Source organism: Sesamum indicum, linkage group LG11, assembly GCF_000512975.1.
Source record: "Sesamum indicum cultivar Zhongzhi No. 13 linkage group LG11, S_indicum_v1.0, whole genome shotgun sequence".
NCBI lineage: Eukaryota > Viridiplantae > Streptophyta > Magnoliopsida > Lamiales > Pedaliaceae > Sesamum > Sesamum indicum.
The window spans coordinates 13,014,835-13,035,081 of record NC_026155.1 but is presented as its reverse complement, the minus strand read 5'-3'; the positions used below and the strand labels follow the sequence as shown (position 1 = coordinate 13,035,081).

The window sequence follows — 20,247 nt, the reverse complement described above, 5'->3', positions numbered from 1 at the left end:
TTTTTTTAAATAGTTTTTATGAATTTAAAATATACATAAATAGAATATTTTTTATAAATAGATCAATTAAAATGACAAATTTTATATGATGTGGCGTGCACGAATAATAATCTGTTGTAATTTAGTCTCAATAACTTTTATTGAAAATGCATTTAAGAGTTATAAACAACTGAAATTACTTATCAGTAACATAATGTGGGACGTGGGCCGACATGGGGCGTTATATATAAACCAAAGGATTTCAGGTGTAGTTAAACTAATTGAGAGATGATAAACTAAAAAGAAAAGGCGGGGAAGAAGGTGTGTTGACGCCACGCGTAAAGGTTCATTCTGCTCAATTTTGAAAAAAAGACTACGGAGTCGTGTCTCTTTCCTTGCCTTTCCTAACCTCTCCTCCCTATCTATCTCCAAACTTCCTTTTTCTATATGATATCATATCACTCACTCTCTCACTCCACAGGTAGAAGACAGAGAGCAGCAAACTCCAGAATTACATAGCTCAAACCCCTTAATGGCTGTGGTAAATGCATCTTTGGCTGCTTTCACACCACACTCATCTCCTTCTCTTCTACCTTCCACTTCACATGCCTCCCACTTCCCATCAACACATTCCTCACCAATTCCTTGTACACCACTAGCGATTGCATTAGCCGCTACTAAGAGAAGAAGGGGTCTTTTTGAATCCACATTTGCTGTCAAAAGCAGCGAGATTTATGAGAGTGTCGATGTAATTGACGAGGAAAATGATCAAGTATTGGAAGAATCATCTGAGACACTCTTGTATTCATTCTCTCCTTTGAGTTTGCTACTTTTGGGTGCTCTTCCTGGAGGTAATGCCACTTGAAATTTGATTCTGCATCCCAGTTGTGTGATGATGAGTTGATTAGCGTGTGGCTTTATTTTACTAGAAATGATTTTCAATATTTTGTTGACCTCCTAAAACTTTTTGAGTGAATTTCTTCTGGTAGTAATACTGGCTTTTGGGTTGAACAATTTCATATATGCATTGCTATTGATATTTTATTGTTGGGTCAAGATTGTTGAATAACCTGCCAACTAATTCTAAGTTTCTGGTATTCTAGTGACGTGGTAATCTATTGAGTAGTATCTCAAAAATGGAGACTGAAGGACAGATGAGCCTCTTAGGTTTATTCCAACGATTGTGGTGTTGGATGGATTCTGGGATAGGTACTTTACAAGGAACTAGCTGAACCCAAATTAGATTTTTCCCTTCGCAATGTGGGTCAAGGAGATCTACTCATTACATGTTATTGAGGTTGATGAATTCAATGCCAATATGTCATGAAAACAACACTAAATTCTTTCCTTCGGGGAAGTGAAGTGGGACTTCACAAGTTTGGGTGTGTCCTACAATTTAGATATTCTTGCAATTCTGTGTCTTGTGTTGCAGTAGATTTTTTCTGAAGCAATGAAAATCTCTGGTTGATAGTGCAATATATGAAAATGTTGGTGCCCAGAAAAGATATTTCATTTTGTACTCTCAAACTGGCATTTTTGGCAAATAGTCTTACTTTGATCCATTCTTGGATTTGATTAGATGGCTTTGGGCTAATCTGTTTTTAGCCAATCTACAGGTAACTTACTTCTTGGAAGAGTCTGGAGTAGGACAGCAGAACACATAGATATTCTAAGCATATTTGACTTTGATCTGAATTAGCTAATACTTCTTCTTATGAAGGACTCTTGCTTTAGAATTGGGGCCTCTGTTTGCAACTAGAAAAGAAAAAGATTACTCATACGTGGACTTTGAAAATAAGAACCGTAGCCTGAATACAGGGTTGACATATTATATCTTGCATTCACCATGAGACAGTAGCTGCTGAGTTTCCAGCATAAAAGACTTATCTTACTTGATCTTCTCATGTTTGTTAGAATAATATGTTATCCGATTCCCATCTATCCGACGTTCTGGCTACTGGAGTACATTATGTTATACATATGCTTCATTTTGACCAATATAATAATAATCTCTTATTTCTTTCCGTGTTTGTAATACATTGATTTGGTCATGTAATTCAGCTACAACTGTGAGATCTCTGTTCGGCCCTTTCGTTGAGCTCGTAAAGGCATGGAACCTCCCTGATTGGCTTGTCCACTGGGGCCATCCTGGGAACATGGTAAGACTTGTTCCCTACTAGTTCCCAAAGGCATCTTTTTCAGCAATCTTCATGAAAAATGATGTAACCATCTATCTTTTTATTACTCTCTTTATACAGAAGATAAACTTCTCATCCTTTTGTAGGCTGTTGTGCTATTTGCCATGGGTGGTTATGGAACTTATTTGGGGTTTCGCATTCGTCTCTCAGATGATGTGGTAAGGCTAAGACGAGAATTATTTACGTGCAGGGAGTCTAAATTTGTTGATTAACATTTAATTTCTGTTCGTTCCTACTGATCTTCTCAAAAGTACTTGTGATATGATCCCAGGAGGAGAAGGCCAAGGCCAAAGATTTGCACCCTAAGCTTCTTGGAGGAATGTTTTTCTTCTTTGCTCTTGGAGCTACTGGTGGAATTACATCTCTTCTCACTTCAGACAAGCCCATCTTTGAAAGGTACCTTGTCCTTCCCTGAAACACAAATCACTACAAATCAATAATTTTGCATATCAAATCACCTCCTTCCCACCCTTGTCTTGCAGTCCTCATGCTGTAACAGGCTTCATCGGGCTTGCTCTTTTAACAATTCAGACTATATTACCATCACTATTTGAGGTGAGCTTAATACAATCCTCCAAAAATCCGAGTATTTCTGTTAATCCATCTTTCCGTCGTACAAGTTTGATTCTGACATTTCTTTGTATAGGGGAATCCTGGATTGCGAAACGCTCATGGAATCTTGGGCAGTGGCATTATGACGTTGTTCCTCATTCATGCAGCCCTAGGACTTCAACTAGGATTGAGTTACTAATATCTAAGACAAAAACCATAAGAAATATTTGTTAGTAAGACTCATTTTTTGGCATTATCGCTATAGCTTACACTCTTGAGATATAGATTATAACTTGCATAGTATGAATATCTTTACCTATTATTTTCTAAGTCCAAAACAAAAATTCTTGCTAACAAATGATCGATCCTCCTTATTATACATGAACATCAGCTCCAATAAATTTTACCATATCTTTTTCAACGCCTGCATTTTTCCAATTATTTGAATAAACATTATCCACGATTTGTTATTACTATGTAATAACTCATTAGATCTCCATAATAGACTAAAATATACTTTCGTAACTTTTTTTTTTTTTTTTTTACAAGATTCACTTAAAATTAATGATCACATACAGAAATTGTTGGCAACAATATTCCAATATTTACATTCCATTCTTGGGGTGGGTTTTTCAAACACATTCATGTTGCGTAAAATTGAGTATGTTTATAATAATAGTAGTATTGTGGTATTTTAGAAAGAAATAACGACGAAATGAAGTCGTATTAAATGGCAAAGTTTTTCACATGCAACGAATAATGCGTACACTCAATTGAAAGAATGGCCGGTTATCATGTGGCTAATTGGACCCGCACCGCACATCGCCATAACTTACATGCATTCGGGAATTGTTTACACCCCCAAACACCACGAATTCACCACTTTCCCTTTGCTTCATTCATACTTCACAATTCACATTTCTACGTCAACTTGTGTTAGAAAACTGGAGAAACACACAGAAAGTGATCTCCACGTCTTTTATTTGTTGTTTTTTTTTTTGGCATTGACAAAACAAATCTATGTTAAAATCTTTATTAGGTTCTATGTATAACGTCTAAAATATTAATTCTCAAATTGAGAAATAGACAAAGAGAAAATTTGTTATTTTCACAGGTTCAAGAACCAATGAACATGAATAAATTCGAAAAGATATTTTAATAAAATAATATGTAAATACTCCTCTCCCCCTATTTTATTAATAGGATACATTAAATACAATATAAATTTCAGTGCAGATGTAATATAATTATTGTAATGTAACATTTTTCTTGATATAAAATTTTGGCAGCTGATGAAATTATGAAAACAACTGCACAAAAAATATAGGCTAAATTCATTGAACTTGGAGTTGAGCCGAATTCTCCATTTTACCAACCCAGGTACATTTCCTGAAGCGCCGAGTACAACTCCTTACCAGCAAGAACGTGTTTCGACAATTACCGTTTACCGGTTACCACCAACCCTATAGAAAAGTAAAACCCCACCGTCGATCACCATTCAACACCCACTTGGCAATATCTTATTTACCTAGGCCCACCACGTAGGAGCTCGCCAGGTGGGCCCCGACTAGGGTGGTTTTTGGTTTCCCAACGGAAACTATACAGAGCGAGTCATTTGGATCCGCCTGTATATATAGCCCGCGTTTTCATTCCAAAAAAATCATTCTGCTTTGCGCTCTTGCTTTCTCTTCCTCCTCCTCCTCCATTATAGTCTGCAGATCTGAGGATCTTATTCTACGTAAAAGGTTAGCATAAGAGCTGAGTTGTTGTTTACTGTAGTAGATCTGGTAATGGTGCTTTTGTTCTTGTTTAGATCCGTAAGCATTTTCGTTCTTCTTTGTGTATATTTGCACATCTCTTTGTTCTGCGTACGAATTGATTTTTTTGGCTGTTGCGAATCGAATGCTGATGGATCTGATGTTTTCTACGGGATGAAATCCTTAGCTTATAATTGGTGGATGTAAATAAACCATGTTTCATATTTTCATTGATTTTTAGGGAGAAATGTGCTAATAGAAGGAATGTTATGGTTTTCTGTTGAGGATCTGAATTTTGCTTTACGAGTTTGGTGGTCCAGTGCCTTATTGGGTGCATAATCCTAAGATATAGATTACCATTAACATATGTGGCACTATTTGATTATAGTCTTTCTAGATCTGTACTGCATCTGCCTTTAAGATGTTTCTGCATTCTTCCTACCTATAAATTAGGTTGTGTGAAAGATTTGGACAGCATTAGGTAGTATACTTAGATGGTGAATTTTCGCTTCCTCTTGTTTCATATATGAAGATGTTCAAAGTTTATATAAAACAAATTTTCGCAGGAAATATTTGTTTCTTACATGCCTGTAGCTAATTTAATACATTGTTTCATCATGCCTGTAGCTAATTTAATACTTTGTTTCATCACTAAGGAAGTTGCATGGTTTTCTTTATAATATCTGCTTTGAAGAGGTGTAAATGTGGATTAGATGCCTGGGAGATGAGTCATAAATCAACTATAAAAATCCATGTGAAGTGGTACCATTCTACTTAATTAAGTTGATCCCCGAGTCTCTTATAGTTTCTAATTGTTTGAGCTGTGCAGCATTCCGTGTCCAGCATAAGTGTGTAATTCTAGATTCTGCCTTTGTTCAGAATGTAAAACTGCTAGACTCGGAATATTGGTTGCTTTCAAGTTACAAGAAGATGCAATAACTACCTAACTACTTGTGCTTGATATATGTTTTGAGCTAAAACAGAGTAACTTTAACAAGGACGAAGTCCTACTTCATTACTATTCCAATTGCTGAATGTTTAGCATATGTCCTTCGAACTAACTCATCCCTGGCAATGTTTCCAGAAACAATATGGAATCCTTCTTGTTCACATCAGAGTCCGTCAATGAAGGACACCCTGACAAGCTTTGCGACCAAGTCTCAGATGCCATTCTTGATGCTTGCCTAGAGCAGGATCCAGAGAGCAAAGTTGCATGCGAAACATGCACAAAGACTAATATGGTTATGGTCTTTGGTGAGATCACGACCAAGGCTAACATTAACTATGAGAAGATAGTTCGGGATACATGCAGAGGCATTGGGTTCACATCACCAGATGTTGGCCTAGATGCTGACAACTGCAAGGTCCTTGTCAACATTGAACAACAGAGCCCCGACATTGCCCAGGGAGTTCATGGTCATTTAACTAAGAAACCTGAAGAAATCGGAGCTGGTGACCAAGGACACATGTTTGGCTATGCAACTGATGAAACACCAGAGCTGATGCCTCTTACTCATGTCCTTGCCACCAAGCTCGGGGCCAGACTGACTGAAGTTAGGAAGAACAAAACTTGCCCATGGTTGAGACCTGATGGTAAGACACAAGTTACTGTTGAGTACAGAAATGATGGTGGCGCCATGGTTCCTATTAGAGTTCACACAGTCCTTATCTCAACCCAGCATGATGAAACTGTTACCAACGAGCAGATTGCAAAGGACTTAAAAGAGCATGTTATCAAGCCTGTGATTCCAGCCCAGTACCTTGATGACAAGACAATCTTCCACCTCAACCCATCTGGCCGATTTGTCATTGGTGGCCCACATGGAGATGCAGGTCTTACTGGTAGAAAAATCATCATTGACACCTATGGTGGCTGGGGTGCCCATGGTGGGGGTGCTTTCTCTGGCAAGGACCCAACCAAGGTGGACAGGAGTGGTGCATATATTGTTAGACAAGCGGCCAAGAGTGTGGTGGCTTCAGGACTTGCTCGCCGATGCATTGTGCAAGTTTCATATGCTATTGGGGTAGCAGAACCACTGTCTGTGTTCGTTGATTCCTACAAGACAGGTAAGATCCCTGACAAGGATATTCTGGCTCTTATCAAGGAGAACTTTGACTTTAGGCCAGGAATGATTGCCATCAACCTGGACTTGAAGAGAGGAGGCAACTTCAGGTACCAGAAGACTGCTGCTTATGGTCACTTTGGCCGTGATGATCCCGACTTCACTTGGGAGACTGCCAAGATCCTCAAGCCTAAAGCTTGATTTCTGGACTACGGTTACTGCTATTTTTCAGGACTCCGTGACGTGGGATCAATACTATTTTTTGCTCTCTTGTTAGGGATACGAGGAGACTGGAGTATTTGTTGAATGCATGTTTCTTTTTGGGTTCATTTTGGTTTTAGCGAAGTTGTTGTGATATTCTATTTTTCTGTAGCAGCTCAGCTGTATGGGATCACCTTGAGTAACTCTTATGTTGAATTCCATGATTTCCGAATTAATCAACTATATACTAAAAGTTGTTTCATGTTGAACAAAATGCTATTGTTGGGGCTTTTTTGTTTTGTTTTATTGGTATAGCAGCAACTCCAGAAGCACCATACGTATATATATAAATTGACTATGGGTGTTCCAACTTAAAAGCGGAGCACATCTTGATTCGTGAGATCCTTGTAAATAATTTATGAAAACGATGAACTTGATGTGTGATTATAATTATTCTATTCTGTCTATCCATCTAAGTATTCTTTTTCTATATGTAAAAAGTATGAATTGTTGCAGTTTTAACTAAATTAACCCTATATTGATATAATCAAACACAACTGTATTGCAACGATATTATTCGAAAAGTTTAAATTATTAGTAAATTCACTTTTATAATATTTCTATGCATGCTAATAGAATAAGATTTCATTATTAATGAATTGGCCAAGTGATTCACAATATATAACATGTTTATAAGCATATTATTCTCTTCAAACTGTTAATTATCAATTGTAAAGATACGTCACTACACCTAGAAAATATATACAAATCATTTGTAAAAAAGTTATTTATCAAAGAAAGATCGACGAACAGGGCCAAAAAATACTCTAGAAATGTAAATGTTAGAGGATTTTATATGAATATGTATTTCTTGTATTATTATATGTAATAATTTTGTGCACTTCGGAACTAAGGTTAGAAAACAAAAAACAAAGTATAATAAATGATATTGAAAAATCAAAATAAGTATAAATGTATTTGAGCACATAAATTTGAATCATAATTAGACTTTCGAAAAAGTTATACTTATGTATTAGAAGAATAATATTCTTATTAATTACATATAAATTATGTAACAAAAAAATAACAATATTCCTATAAAATAACATAAATAACTAAATATTAATAAAATTTATTGTCATTCATTCATATTTTCACATTCTTAAACAATTTATTTAAATTATTCTCGTATATATATATATATATGCTGCCAAAATAAACAATGTAACTGTGCTGCCACTGAACGTCAATACCAGTAAGTACAAAATCCATCAAGAACAGCATCTTCGATTTCAAAATAAATGGCAAACACACAATAATCAAGAACTTGTTCAAATTTGCTATCAAAGGATCTGATGGAACTCAAGAAAGAAAATTATCCATGAAACAACATCAACATAAAAGATGAGTGTTTCTGAGAATTCATGAAAGATTCCACAGATAACTATACAATCCAGCATGTCACTAAGATAAAAACAAACGGGCTCCTATGAATCATCACAAAAAGAAAACAGAAAAAAGTATTATGCAACCAAAGCAATAGTCACACACATCAACTCAATCTTCATATGAAATGAAAATAGAAAACAAAACAAGAGATCATCTTTTAAGGGTTTAACAATGCAATTTCACATTCTGCTTGAGAAAAACAGACAAAAGGGTCAAAATCTGTACGTTGGAAGGAGAAGTTTTGATATGAAGTTGAGCTGGGGGTTTTAGGCCTCAGAGTGAAATATTACCTTACCTTGTCCAGAGAGGCTGAAGCCAAAAACTTGCAAGGCTCATCAATATACAAAGATCCTATCTTTAGGATTTTTCTGCCCTTTATTTGGGATAAATTAACCAAAATGATATCCACTTAAACGCCAAAAAAGTTTCGTTTATCATGCACTATATCAGTCCAAAATCCAAGATCCAGTGGGAACATAGAATTGCCCATTATGTACACAACTTCAAAGGATCGCCAAATCAAGCAAGCCCATGGCCCAGCATATGCAGAAGCCCAGTTCCAAAATGCCTAAACAAACATACCTTAAACAACTATACCATAAAAAATAAAAATAAAATGCTTTCACCAAATCTATACATTGCCCACCTTATGCATTTCTCAATATCATTGGCCCTTTGGTTTCTAGCAATTTATTTATTCTCAAAATTGCGTTATTTTTACTAGACCTTGTTGGACTACCACTTGTCCTTGCCTTGCCGTAGTCTAATACATGATCTTTTAGATCATAACAAATGCACGACAACAAATAAAGATGTTGTTTATTTTACATGACGTTGAGATTGAGAACACGACTGAATTATATTATAGACACTTTCATTTAATTCCTTTTGTCTTATTTAACAAGCGAATTATGAACTCATACGAGTACAAGAATTTAATGTTATGCTTAAAATTACTGAAAAGGGTATTTCTAATGTCAAACTTTACATGTAAGAGATCATAAAAAGAAAAGTCAGACTTGAGAGTTAGAGAGTGTGAGAAAATTTAGTCAAATAGGGAAACATTGGGCAACATTCATAAATCAACTTTTAGTGTGTTTAGTTACAACTTTGCTCGTATATGGTACGAAGGCTTGTCAATAATGCTAGGACATTATGGTATTTTGTAATTGATTCCCTTCGTATGTCTACTCAAGACTGTTATTTATGTTGAGAGTACGAATTCTCCAAACCACCCTACAAAAACTATAGTAAAAACCCAAAAACGCCCTTGAAGTAACTATTAGATTTGCATCACAATAGTTGTAACATGAGACAAGAAACATTCACCCTTTTTACTTCCTTCACTTCACCGATATTTTTGGCTTTCAAAAGCTTCTCTTTTACCCAAATTCTTGGCTTTCTATATGTATACCTTTTGAAGTTCCAAGAACATCGTCATCATCCAATCACATTATGGAGACGATCAAGTGGTTCAATAACGACACCTTATTCATGTGAAAGATATATATTACGGGTTCGAATTCTCAAAAAAGAATTGATCAACAAGTTTTGATCCTCCTCGTCGGACCACAACACATATTCTTTTCTGAAATATGAAAGATTTGAACAGGTTTTAAAAAACATGATTATCAAATTATTCGTATTCGAACATAGCCAAAACACGAGTACAATAATTGCCTCTCCCTAACGGTGTCCCTCACCGTCGCGGCATACCACAAACGAGCTACCTGCAAAAATTTGGAACTTTGTTAGAATGGTGGATGGAATCACAAATCTTTCAGCTTCTATAATTTTGATGCTCTGAAATTAAAAAGAAAAATCATAAAAATAGCTTTCTTAATTATTTAAAAACAATGGTGTCGATTTCGTACATTAATAAAATATGAAAAATTCTTCAATTCAAATAATTGCACCAATTGATAATGAAGTGATAAACTACTGCTTAAACAGTACACACCGAAACCTAACATTGTCGGCAGACATCATTTAATTCTTAGGATCCCTCTGTACTTGCTTGAGTTATTACACCCTTGCCAAGAAATAGTATATATCACATTAATCAAATTTGTCAAAATTCAACCTTGAATGAACATGAATTATTTTTACGCCCTTGTGGACTATGAATTATATTTTTTAAAATTTTTCATCCAACTCGTCCGATTTTTTTTATTATTTTTTTAAAAAAATATACAATAAGGAAAAGTTAACAATTGCGTCCATCCATCCAACAATTACATAATTTCATAAAATATCAGGGAGAGGGTATTTATGATTTTTCAAACAATAAGGACATATTCGTAATTATGTCAAACGTTATGAAAATTTGTTGTAGTTTACCGTAATGTTCAATTTATAAGATATGCATTTAATTTGTTGCGTAAAAATATATACACAAGAAATTAAGAAATTGGAATATTCTCCACATTATGATTCAATACAGTTTAAAACTATGATCGATCAATATTATCTTCTATGATTAAATATAATCGATGTGAAAATTTAAAATTTTGAACACTGTTAATCAATATATGTTATTATTTACCTATGACCAAAATATTTGCTATAATTTTTAGATATAGCTAATGTTTTCACTTAACTTTCAGAAACTACAGCAAATAACTATTCAACAATCATGATTAATTAGTGTTCATATAACTTTTAATTTTTAAATATAATAATTAATCATAATGAAGATTTGTATTTCTTCTAGCGATATATATATATATATGTGTGTGTGTGTGTGTGATTATTGTATAGATAATTAGGGTGATTTTTGTAAAAAAAAATGAATGGGGTTTTGACCAAATTGAAGCATTTGGGAATGGGAAAAATGAATAAAGAATTGGTGGGTTAATTTAGTGTTAATTAGTAAACAAAGAGAAATAGTGGTGTTAATTAGGTGTGTATCGTGGGACACTGTCCTTTGAGTTTATCAAGGAATGAGAAAGCTCATAAAGACAAAATGTTTGTTGTTAACAAATTAGGGGCATGAGACACACATAATAGTAGTTACAATGAAAGGGACGTCTTTGGGTGCATTAATGTTGTTACGACTGTCCCTTAGCAGCCTTTGATATCCTAAATTAATAGGTTTAGTGGGACGTGTTTGTCCCTGCTATATATATATATATATTTTCATTTTCAAGTATTCAGTTGGATCTAATACAATTTCAAATGCACTATTTTTTCAATGTTTTTCATTGAATGTTGAACAAAAATAAAATCGAATATCGAAAAAATTTCAATTTTACTTCCTTTCCACTTATTCCCGCTAACCAAATATAAATCTTTATTTTATGCATTTCTTTGTACTTTTTTAATTTTTTTATATATTCGCTTTTCACCCAAACAAAATGAGCTATAAAATACCATGTTTTTTTCTATATATATATATTCTTTAATTTAGCAAGCTATGCATGAAATATGAGGAAGATTCTATAGATTTCTATTCAAAATATCTGATCAGGAATCTGATGCTGAAAATTTGATTTTCTTAATCCCCCAACCCGGACCCACATTAATCTCCCCCCCTCACCGTTTTGTCTATGGCCGACACAACAGATTAATGACCAATTAAACGTAACTAAGTAAAATATATATATATTTGAAAAAAAGATATTGAAAATGGAAGTGAAGAGATGAAGGAAGAAAGAGGTGGCGGTCCCTCTGATGATACGTTCATTAAATCTGTCAAATGAAGAAAAAGGCTTAGAATAGCGGTGATGTTGATGACTGATGCCCAATGCACCTCAGACAACACCCACTCCCCTCTTTCTTATTGCTCTTTCACACCACCAAATCGATCGTCGACCTAAACCTCTCTCTCTCTCTCTCTAATACAGCTTTCTCTTTTAAAATCTTTCAAAAATATAACAAAAAAAAATTGAGGACGAATAAAGTAAATTATCCATAAAACTCATTAGTTCCTAAAAATTAATTACGGTTCGCAATACAAAAGGGCATTGATTGCTTCACCTATAAAAATTAAATAGAAATCTAATGGATGTATCGAAATAACTAGTTAATTGATGGACGTGAAAAAAAGAGGACTAGTTATAATTTTTCAAATAATAAATACATACTTTCAATTATATCAGATCTTGAGGAAGGTGATTATAATTTACCTTTTTTTATTAATAAATGTAAAATAATAATCGATGTTCTAACTTTTTTTATATGGCGCAAACTCATAATCTATTTTTTGATCGTGCCCCAAATGGAGGTGTTGGTTTTTTATGTTGGGCTGGTAGGGTTCCTTGATTTGGCTAATTCTAAAGAACTATACATCATCAGAACTACTACTAGTTTTCAACTTTTATTTTATTTTTCTAAAAATATGTGATGGAGAATGAAAGAACATCAAATGGCAAAACGGGTTTTTCTGAATTAAGAAGGATGAAAACGGGTCATTGACGGATGTATTTGACAATTTTTAGACTGAAAAGATTAATTTATTTAGAGAGATAAGAAAATGATAATTAAAGTAGAAATAAGATGCTTAAATAACAACATTAATTAGGTATAATTCGAGAAAATATCAAGAATTGTAACTTTTACACACTGAGATGTTCTTTGTAAATTTTTCTGAATTAATATTTCTTTGTAAATATTAGCAACTCTTTCATTCAAACACATTATCATAATATAAGCAAAAGAAGCTAAATTCTCAATTCCATCAAATTGTCAGCCCCTAATCCTATCAAATCATATCATTGAAAACGAAAATATAGTATATGAAGAACCATAAATATATATATATATATATATAGATGAAAATTGCACCCAAGGACTAAGAGAGTGTTTACAAGAACTTTCAAAAAATATTTTTCACCTTATGGTATTTTTAAAGTGCTATAGCTGCTTTAATTTTTTGATAAATAAATTTAATTTTCTTTTAGACTACTTAGCCCTCATTATAAAAATTTTAATTTGAGTTTATCCTTTTTAATTTATTTTCAAAATTTCTCTTTTAAAGTGATGTTAGAATTTTCAATTAATTTAAATAGTTTAACACTAACAAAATTTATATTTTCAAATATTTAATATTCTAGAATACTTATATTTTACTTTCTATATTATTTGATATTATTTTTATATCACATAAAATTATAAATTAAATTATTATGATTGATTAATAAAAAAATATGCTTTTTGGGCAATCATACAAGTTTATTTATTGACTGTGAATGAATAATTATATGACTTAGTGGAAGCATTATTGAATGAAACATTCAACTCTTTTTGTAGTATTTAATATTTTAATAATATAAACAATAAATGTTTATAAAAATTAAATATGAGATACACTAATTGGAATAAACTTTATTGTTTTACTATCAACAAAAGACAAGTACAAATGTTAAAATAATATCATTTTGACACACGGGGACAGAATCGTCTTTAATCAATTAAGCATGTTTTAGAAGTATTTTTCTCAAACACTACTCAATTTAGTTTTTATCTGCTTTTAACCTTTTTTGCAAACACTACCGACTTTTAATTTTACTATAACTTTTAATTTTTTCTACAAACTAAAAATATTTTTTTAAAAAAGTAGACGTTTTCGCAGACACTCCCTAAGTTTGTCGTAAAATCACTATCTAGAATTTCGCTAAAATATAAACAAGTACATAAACTCAATTACCCAAATTCGATTGGTCGAACCAAACAATCATTGAGCAAGTGCGATCTATATATACACTTGCCAATTAGTCACTTTTCCAAACTATACACTTGCACACCAATCACACCATAAGTGTATTGCACTTGCTATACAATTAGTTCAGGTTAACTCATAAATCACCTGATAATTAAGCATGAAGAGCAAACTTATCAAAAAATCACCATCAACAAATGTCTAAATAGATGTATTAGCTAGTTTATGAATGTTGTGTATGTTATGGCAGGAAATCAAATCGAATCCATGGAACTCAATGCTTAGATACCTGGTGACCCTACTCCATTAAAGAAAAGAATACGCAAAGTTCACAAGAAATGAAAACACCATTAATCAGAAGCTTGATTTTCAGACCCCACAAAGTGATTGGGTCCATGACAGCCTACTGCATGCCCAGAATCCAATACATTGAAAAACTACTCATAAAAGGAGAGGTAAAAATTACACAAGAATCAGTTGGGTGGGGGGTGTCTGTGTGTGTGTAATCTGAAATTCTTAGCTTCAAAGGATGAGACAGCTAGACATAAATGTTGCTTTCAGCAGTGGGAGAGGTAAAGTGGACTTTCCACCATTAGTATAACTACTACTGTGCAGCAACATAATTCTATTGACAAGTATGAAAATATGATAATGAATCCAAATGTTCTTTTTGGATGATAAAGCGTTGTCAACGAATGTTACAGCTTGTAGTTTTTCCCATTTACAGAAACTATTATAAACCGGTTGCTGTTCTGCTGCCGACTTGCCATAATCTTTCCTCCGTCTTATTTATTTCGTATCACGCTCGCTATAGTAGCGAGGAATTGAAACCAGACGCCTTTGCTGATTATGTGTGAGATCCCTTGAACTACGTCAAAGATTTTGAGAGCAATCTTGTCGGGATCAATTTGAATCAATTGACCGGTAGATGGCCTGAAAACATCTTATCAAATATTTTTAAAATTTATTGTATTATTAAATAAAATAATAATGAAACGTATAAAATATGAATAACAAGAGTTCATCAAAATTTTAACTAGAAGCTAGTAACTGTAAAGGGTAAATGACAACAGGCTTTTCTGATATTTTTTTAATTTCAAATATCTTCTTGTTGTATGAAAAATTACAAACACTCTTCTAGAATTAACTATGATATGTCTAATAAATACGCCTGACAATGAATTGTCACAAGGAATTACTTATTAAATTATCGTTAGTATTTAAAAATAATTATAATTTTTTAAATAATAAAAAAAATAATTATAATTATGATAAAGTGTAAAATAACTTATACAAATGAAATAGATGAGAAGTGGGGCGAGGAAGACCTCAAAATATAGGTAAAGATGGACCTACCAATCCCATTATTTATAGCAAAGTGTAGTGCCACAGCCATACTCCCTCTCCCATCTACACATTTACATCCAACACTCTCTTGTCTCAACCTGCATTCACTACTACATCACCATCTCTCTCTCACTCTCACTCACTCACTCTACATATCATCACTCTCTCCCCTCGCAAGCTCTATCTTCATGGCTTTTCAACTTCTTCCACTCATTATCCTCCTCATTGCCCCATTAGCCGCCAATGCGGGTCAATGGCCACCCTTACCGGGTTACTACCCGAGTACCCGGTTCCGCTCCATGAGCTTCTATCAGGGGTACAGAAACCTCTGGGGTCCGGGTCATCAGAGCGTCGATAACAATGGAATCACCATTTGGCTTGACAGAAACTCTGGTCCATTTTTATCCATTTCTTGATTTTGATTCTTCAGCATATTTCGGTCTTGAATCTTATTGTTTTTGGGTATAACAGGAAGTGGGTTCAAGTCGGTGAAACCATTTCGATCCGGGTACTTCGGAGCATCCGTTAAGCTCCAACCGGGCTATACTGCTGGAGTTATTACCGCTTTCTATGTAAGATTTTGTGATAATGATGACGTTTTTACTTTATATTACACGTAAGTACCAAGTTGGTACATACCAAAAATGTTAAGTAAATAACGTCTACATCAACGTCAAAACCTACATAGTAATTAATTACTTTGTCTTTTTTCCCTTTTTCTTTTTTGTCCTTTTTTGAAAATTTTACTGAGTGAGGTTGAATTAATCTTGATATAATAATTCAAGTATTATGATAAACTTTTTATTTGTTTCCACAGCTTTCAAACAATGAAGCTCATCCAGGGTTCCACGATGAGGTGGATATCGAGTTTCTTGGGACGACATTTGGGAAGCCATATACACTTCAGACAAATGTGTATGTACGAGGAAGTGGGGATGGAAGAATTATTGGGAGAGAGATGAAATTTCATTTATGGTTCGATCCCACACAAGATTTTCATCATTACGCCATACTGTGGAGTCCCAAGGAGATCATGTAAGAAATGTCATAAACTCAAACTCTAGAAATGACCCAATCAATTATATGATCAAATTAATAAATCAGTAATGGGAAATAAACAAACGACAAGTAATTTAAACACACTTCAAATATGTGACAGTTCTCAAACTATCAACTTTCCTCTTCTATTTAGCCCAAAGTCTTCCTTACAATAACTTGAAGGTCTATTTATACTACTCCCAGCATTTCATAGAGGGTGTAAAATTCACTTTTACCCCTCAATTAACTAAACTCGTGTAGTCCTTCTCTAATTTTTCTTCTTTTGCAATGGTTTTTTTTGTCCTCTATTCTCTTTTTCTTCTCCTATTCGATAAAAGAGTAACATATGTTACTATTTTTTATTCTTATTCTACAAGAAATGCTAACTCAAATCGATTTTGGTCTGCCTAAACTAATTATATGACAAGTATGATACATTTGTTATGAGATTGATGTATATATAATTCAAGAAAAGTAACCAAATACTTGGTAATTAAGTATATCACACTTACTTTGTAACTGGTTAATTTGATTCGATCAAATTTGATTTGGATTAAAAAAATTTTATATTATATTATCTGAAAAATAATCAAGCACATGACAAATATATCACATTTACTTCATAATTAATTTAATTCAACTAAATTTAATTTAAAATAAGAATTTTACATACTACACTATATTTTTGGTACCTCCACCTAAAACATCCCTTCAAGAATAAATGCTAGCCCACAACAATTTATTTAACTTAGATGAAACACCAAAAAGCATTTCCACCGAAAGTATTCTATCCCATACCATCACAAGATCCAAGCCAAAATCTTGATTGCTAAACGTACCCTAGTAATAATTGAGATCTAGAAATCAACAACATTCATTGCATTTCATTTCCACAATTGGGTGATGTGATCATCTAATTTGTTCCTTTCCACTTTGTATTTATTTGATCTTATTTATTTTTTTATTTATTACAAGATTCTTTGTGGACGATGTGCCAATAAGAAGGTATCCAAGAAAGAGTGCGACAACATTTCCCTTAAGACCAATGTGGGTGTATGGATCAATATGGGATGCATCGTCATGGGCAACCGAGGATGGTAAATACAAGGCCGATTATCGTTACCAACCCTTCGTCGGAAAATTCACCAACTTCAAGGCGAGTGGTTGCACCGCATATGCTCCGGCATGGTGCCACCCTGTCTCCGCCTCGCCCTACCGCTCCGGTCGCCTCACTGGGCAACAAACCAGGGCTATGCAATGGGTACAAAGTCACTATATGGTATATGATTATTGCAGGGACTATAAAAGGGACCATTCACTTACTCCAGAATGTTGGCGCTAGTTGAAATTAAGATTCTTACAGTCAAGCCCGAAATATATGATGTATTTCAATCTTAAATTGCTACCACAATTCCCAAAAAAAAAAAAAAAAAAAGGAAAAAGGGTTTCCTTGAGATGGGTCCCTCTTGCCAACAACAAAGTGCAAGAGTAGAAGTTGAGCATCCAAGCTACCAAAAATTGAAAATTTGCATTTTCTTCTTTGAATTTGTCTTAATTTGTATATTATGTTTTTCAATGGGTTTTTTTTTTTCTTTAATTCATTAAGGAAAAAAGAAAAAGGACCGGACAGGAGAGTGAGTGAGGGTTGATGAATAAGGAGAGAGAAAGAGTGAGAGTGTATTTTTAGTTTGAAAGAGAGAGAGAGAGTATATTCACTTGTCAATTTGTCAATAAAGCAAGAGATTTTTGGTTCATTTCATGTTTGTTTGCTACTGCATATGTTAAGGCTGAAATGTCAATCTTTTCTGTATGGCTATTTGCTTTCATGTCTTTATTTAATTTCTCTTTTATCTTTTTCTGAGTGAAATATAAATCAAGATTTGACTATTGAAGGTTGGTTAGCAACATGCGTGTCTGAATTTCTATGTTGTAATTTGATGAGTTGGAGGGGCCAAATGCATTTGTAGTCTTATTATAATAGGTATTCTACTATTCAATTTTTGTGGAATGACGATACTGCCCCTGGTGCAAGGTTTTGAGTTGTCTATTTGTCGTTGGAGTTGTTCCAATATTCCGTCTGTTGTGGATTTGAATTCGGGGGTTGAATCCGTACATGGAAGCCTACAAACTGCTTGGATAAGTCTTTAGATCCGTTTATGTGTCTGCAAGAAAGAAGTTGGTAAAAACATAGGAATTATAGTCCCTCTATATTTATATTTAAGTTAGTCATCATAAGAAATAGTGTGAATATCAAAAATTATAAGTGAAGTATATTAATAAATATGATCAAATTGTATGATTAAGTACACAACAAGATTGATTGTTTGGTCATTTGAAACAGTACTACAAAGCTGAGTTGAGGTTGATTTGGGAGTGGGTCTATTAGACCAATTTTACCAAAATAAATAATTTTGATTAACATGGTCGGGGAAATAATTATGCGAATTTGGGCATGCCACAACAACCAGCACCAATAGTAAAGTCCTAACCACTGGTAGTTGGTGTGTACCAGATGCCTAATTCAATAAGTTTTCCATTATTTATTATTTATATATAGAGAGAGAATTTTTATTATGGTGCAATTTTCTTCCTTTTTACTAATTCCAAATTGAATTATTATGTGCACAGTTTTTTCAAATTTGGGCTTGCATTGTGATTGGCTGAAAATAAAAGGCTTAAAGGCAATTTTCGTCCCCTAACTTCAGGTCATGTCTTCACCACATCATCTTTTTCAACCAATCACAATGCAAGCCCCAATTAAAAAGTCACATGCCTGGCATGTGGCTTTTTCCGGCGAGTAACTCAACTTTCCGACTAAATTTGTATCAAAATTGAGATTTTTTTCAGTTTTACGGGACCAAAATGGAGCCCTAATAACTTAGGGGACTGAAACGAGAATGGCCTGAAGTTAGGGGACGAAAATTGCCTTTAAGCCTTATATATATTTGGTATTGATAATTTATATATATGAATTGTTGATGTTTGAAATTTATAATGTAATTATAATTACTTACAAAAGAAAATGTGGTGGTTTTGATGAATTAATAAAGACTAATTAAGTGGAGTGATGTTTATGATAACAACAATTATTTGTAGGCCCCCTTTGTAGTAATTATTGAAGGGACAGCGTTTTGGAAAGATAATTAGGACGGCAAAACTGACGATGAGACAACAATGCAAACAAAAAATCCATGACCTAATTGTATTATTAGGACAACAATAAAAGGACGTTTCTAGCGACGGATCTCGCTTTGGAAATTTTAACGAAATTTACATATGACTTCACGAATCCAATAATGCTAGAAAAGCTTTGCGATATTTGTTGGCAAGGGGAGAAGTTCCCTTTTTCTTTAATTTGTATTTATCAATCATAGTCCAAACCGGCCTTATTTAACTTTGGATTAATGTATTTCATATTCAACAACTTTATATCATCAAGAGAATGGTTGATGTCTTGATGATGACCATAAATTGCATAAGGGGTTTGTCTCTTGTCCAAATTTGAAAACTTAATAACATATTATATAAATTTATCTTTTTTATATTTAGGTCACTTTTTAAATTTATTTGCACGATTATCAAGAAGACTTTGATTATAAACTTTCGATATTTTGCCTTTTATTTTTATACTTTGAGGGGGGTAAATTGCTGATTTGTTTTTCACATGGGGGTGCTTTGCCATTTTTGGCTAACATATGATAGGAGGGTAAATTACAATTTATCCGTCTTTGAATCTATTTGCATGATCATCGAGAAGGTCATGATTATATTGCCTTTCGATATTTAAGTTCGGTATTTGGTGTATGGATAACTAGTATTTACAACTGTGCCCGAATTACACAATTATATAGTTATTAATAAATAAATAATTATGCAATCATCATGTGTTCATACATACTCAGATTCAAGTGGATTTGAGACGGCGAAATAGAAGTGGCACAAAGTTTGGGCCAATTTTTTTTATATTAAACAGTAATTAAGAAGCTTTTATTCTATTTTACGAT

The 20,247-nt window shown here is 33.6% G+C and overlaps 3 protein-coding genes across 3 annotated transcripts; all 3 read left to right on the top strand.

Moving 5' to 3' along the window:
- On the top strand, positions 343–3,051 carry LOC105174260. Its single transcript, XM_011096297.2, has 6 exons — positions 343–830; positions 2,041–2,138; positions 2,264–2,335; positions 2,449–2,573; positions 2,660–2,732; positions 2,824–3,051. The coding sequence occupies exons 1-6, from the start codon at positions 512–514 to the stop codon at positions 2,926–2,928; spliced, it is 792 nt and encodes a 263-aa protein (XP_011094599.1). The 5' UTR covers positions 343–511; the 3' UTR covers positions 2,929–3,051.
- LOC105174259 (S-adenosylmethionine synthase 3) lies at positions 4,319–7,024 on the top strand. Its single transcript, XM_011096296.2, has 2 exons — positions 4,319–4,474; positions 5,571–7,024. Exon 2 carries the CDS (start codon positions 5,578–5,580, stop codon positions 6,748–6,750), a length of 1,173 nt encoding a protein of 390 aa, XP_011094598.1. The 5' UTR covers positions 4,319–4,474; positions 5,571–5,577; the 3' UTR covers positions 6,751–7,024.
- Positions 15,251–18,002, top strand: LOC105174258 (probable xyloglucan endotransglucosylase/hydrolase protein 32). Its single transcript, XM_011096295.2, has 4 exons — positions 15,251–15,598; positions 15,677–15,777; positions 16,023–16,240; positions 17,219–18,002. Exons 1-4 carry the CDS (start codon positions 15,394–15,396, stop codon positions 17,583–17,585), a joined length of 891 nt encoding a protein of 296 aa, XP_011094597.1. The 5' UTR covers positions 15,251–15,393; the 3' UTR covers positions 17,586–18,002.

Excerpts from the sequence above, each read along its gene's own strand:
- LOC105174260 (XM_011096297.2), top strand. The coding sequence starts at position 512 with ATGGCTGTGGTAAATGCATCTTTGGCTGCTTTCACACCACACTCATCT. Across the intron at positions 2,336-2,448 it reads TTCGTCTCTCAGATGATGTG|GAGGAGAAGGCCAAGGCCAA; the intron begins GTAAGGCTAAGA and ends ATATGATCCCAG. Across the intron at positions 2,574-2,659 it reads GACAAGCCCATCTTTGAAAG|TCCTCATGCTGTAACAGGCT; the intron begins GTACCTTGTCCT and ends CTTGTCTTGCAG.
- LOC105174259 (XM_011096296.2), top strand. The coding sequence starts at position 5,578 with ATGGAATCCTTCTTGTTCACATCAGAGTCCGTCAATGAAGGACACCCT.
- LOC105174258 (XM_011096295.2), top strand. The coding sequence starts at position 15,394 with ATGGCTTTTCAACTTCTTCCACTCATTATCCTCCTCATTGCCCCATTA. Across the intron at positions 15,778-16,022 it reads GAGTTATTACCGCTTTCTAT|CTTTCAAACAATGAAGCTCA; the intron begins GTAAGATTTTGT and ends TTGTTTCCACAG. Across the intron at positions 16,241-17,218 it reads TGGAGTCCCAAGGAGATCAT|ATTCTTTGTGGACGATGTGC; the intron begins GTAAGAAATGTC and ends ATTTATTACAAG.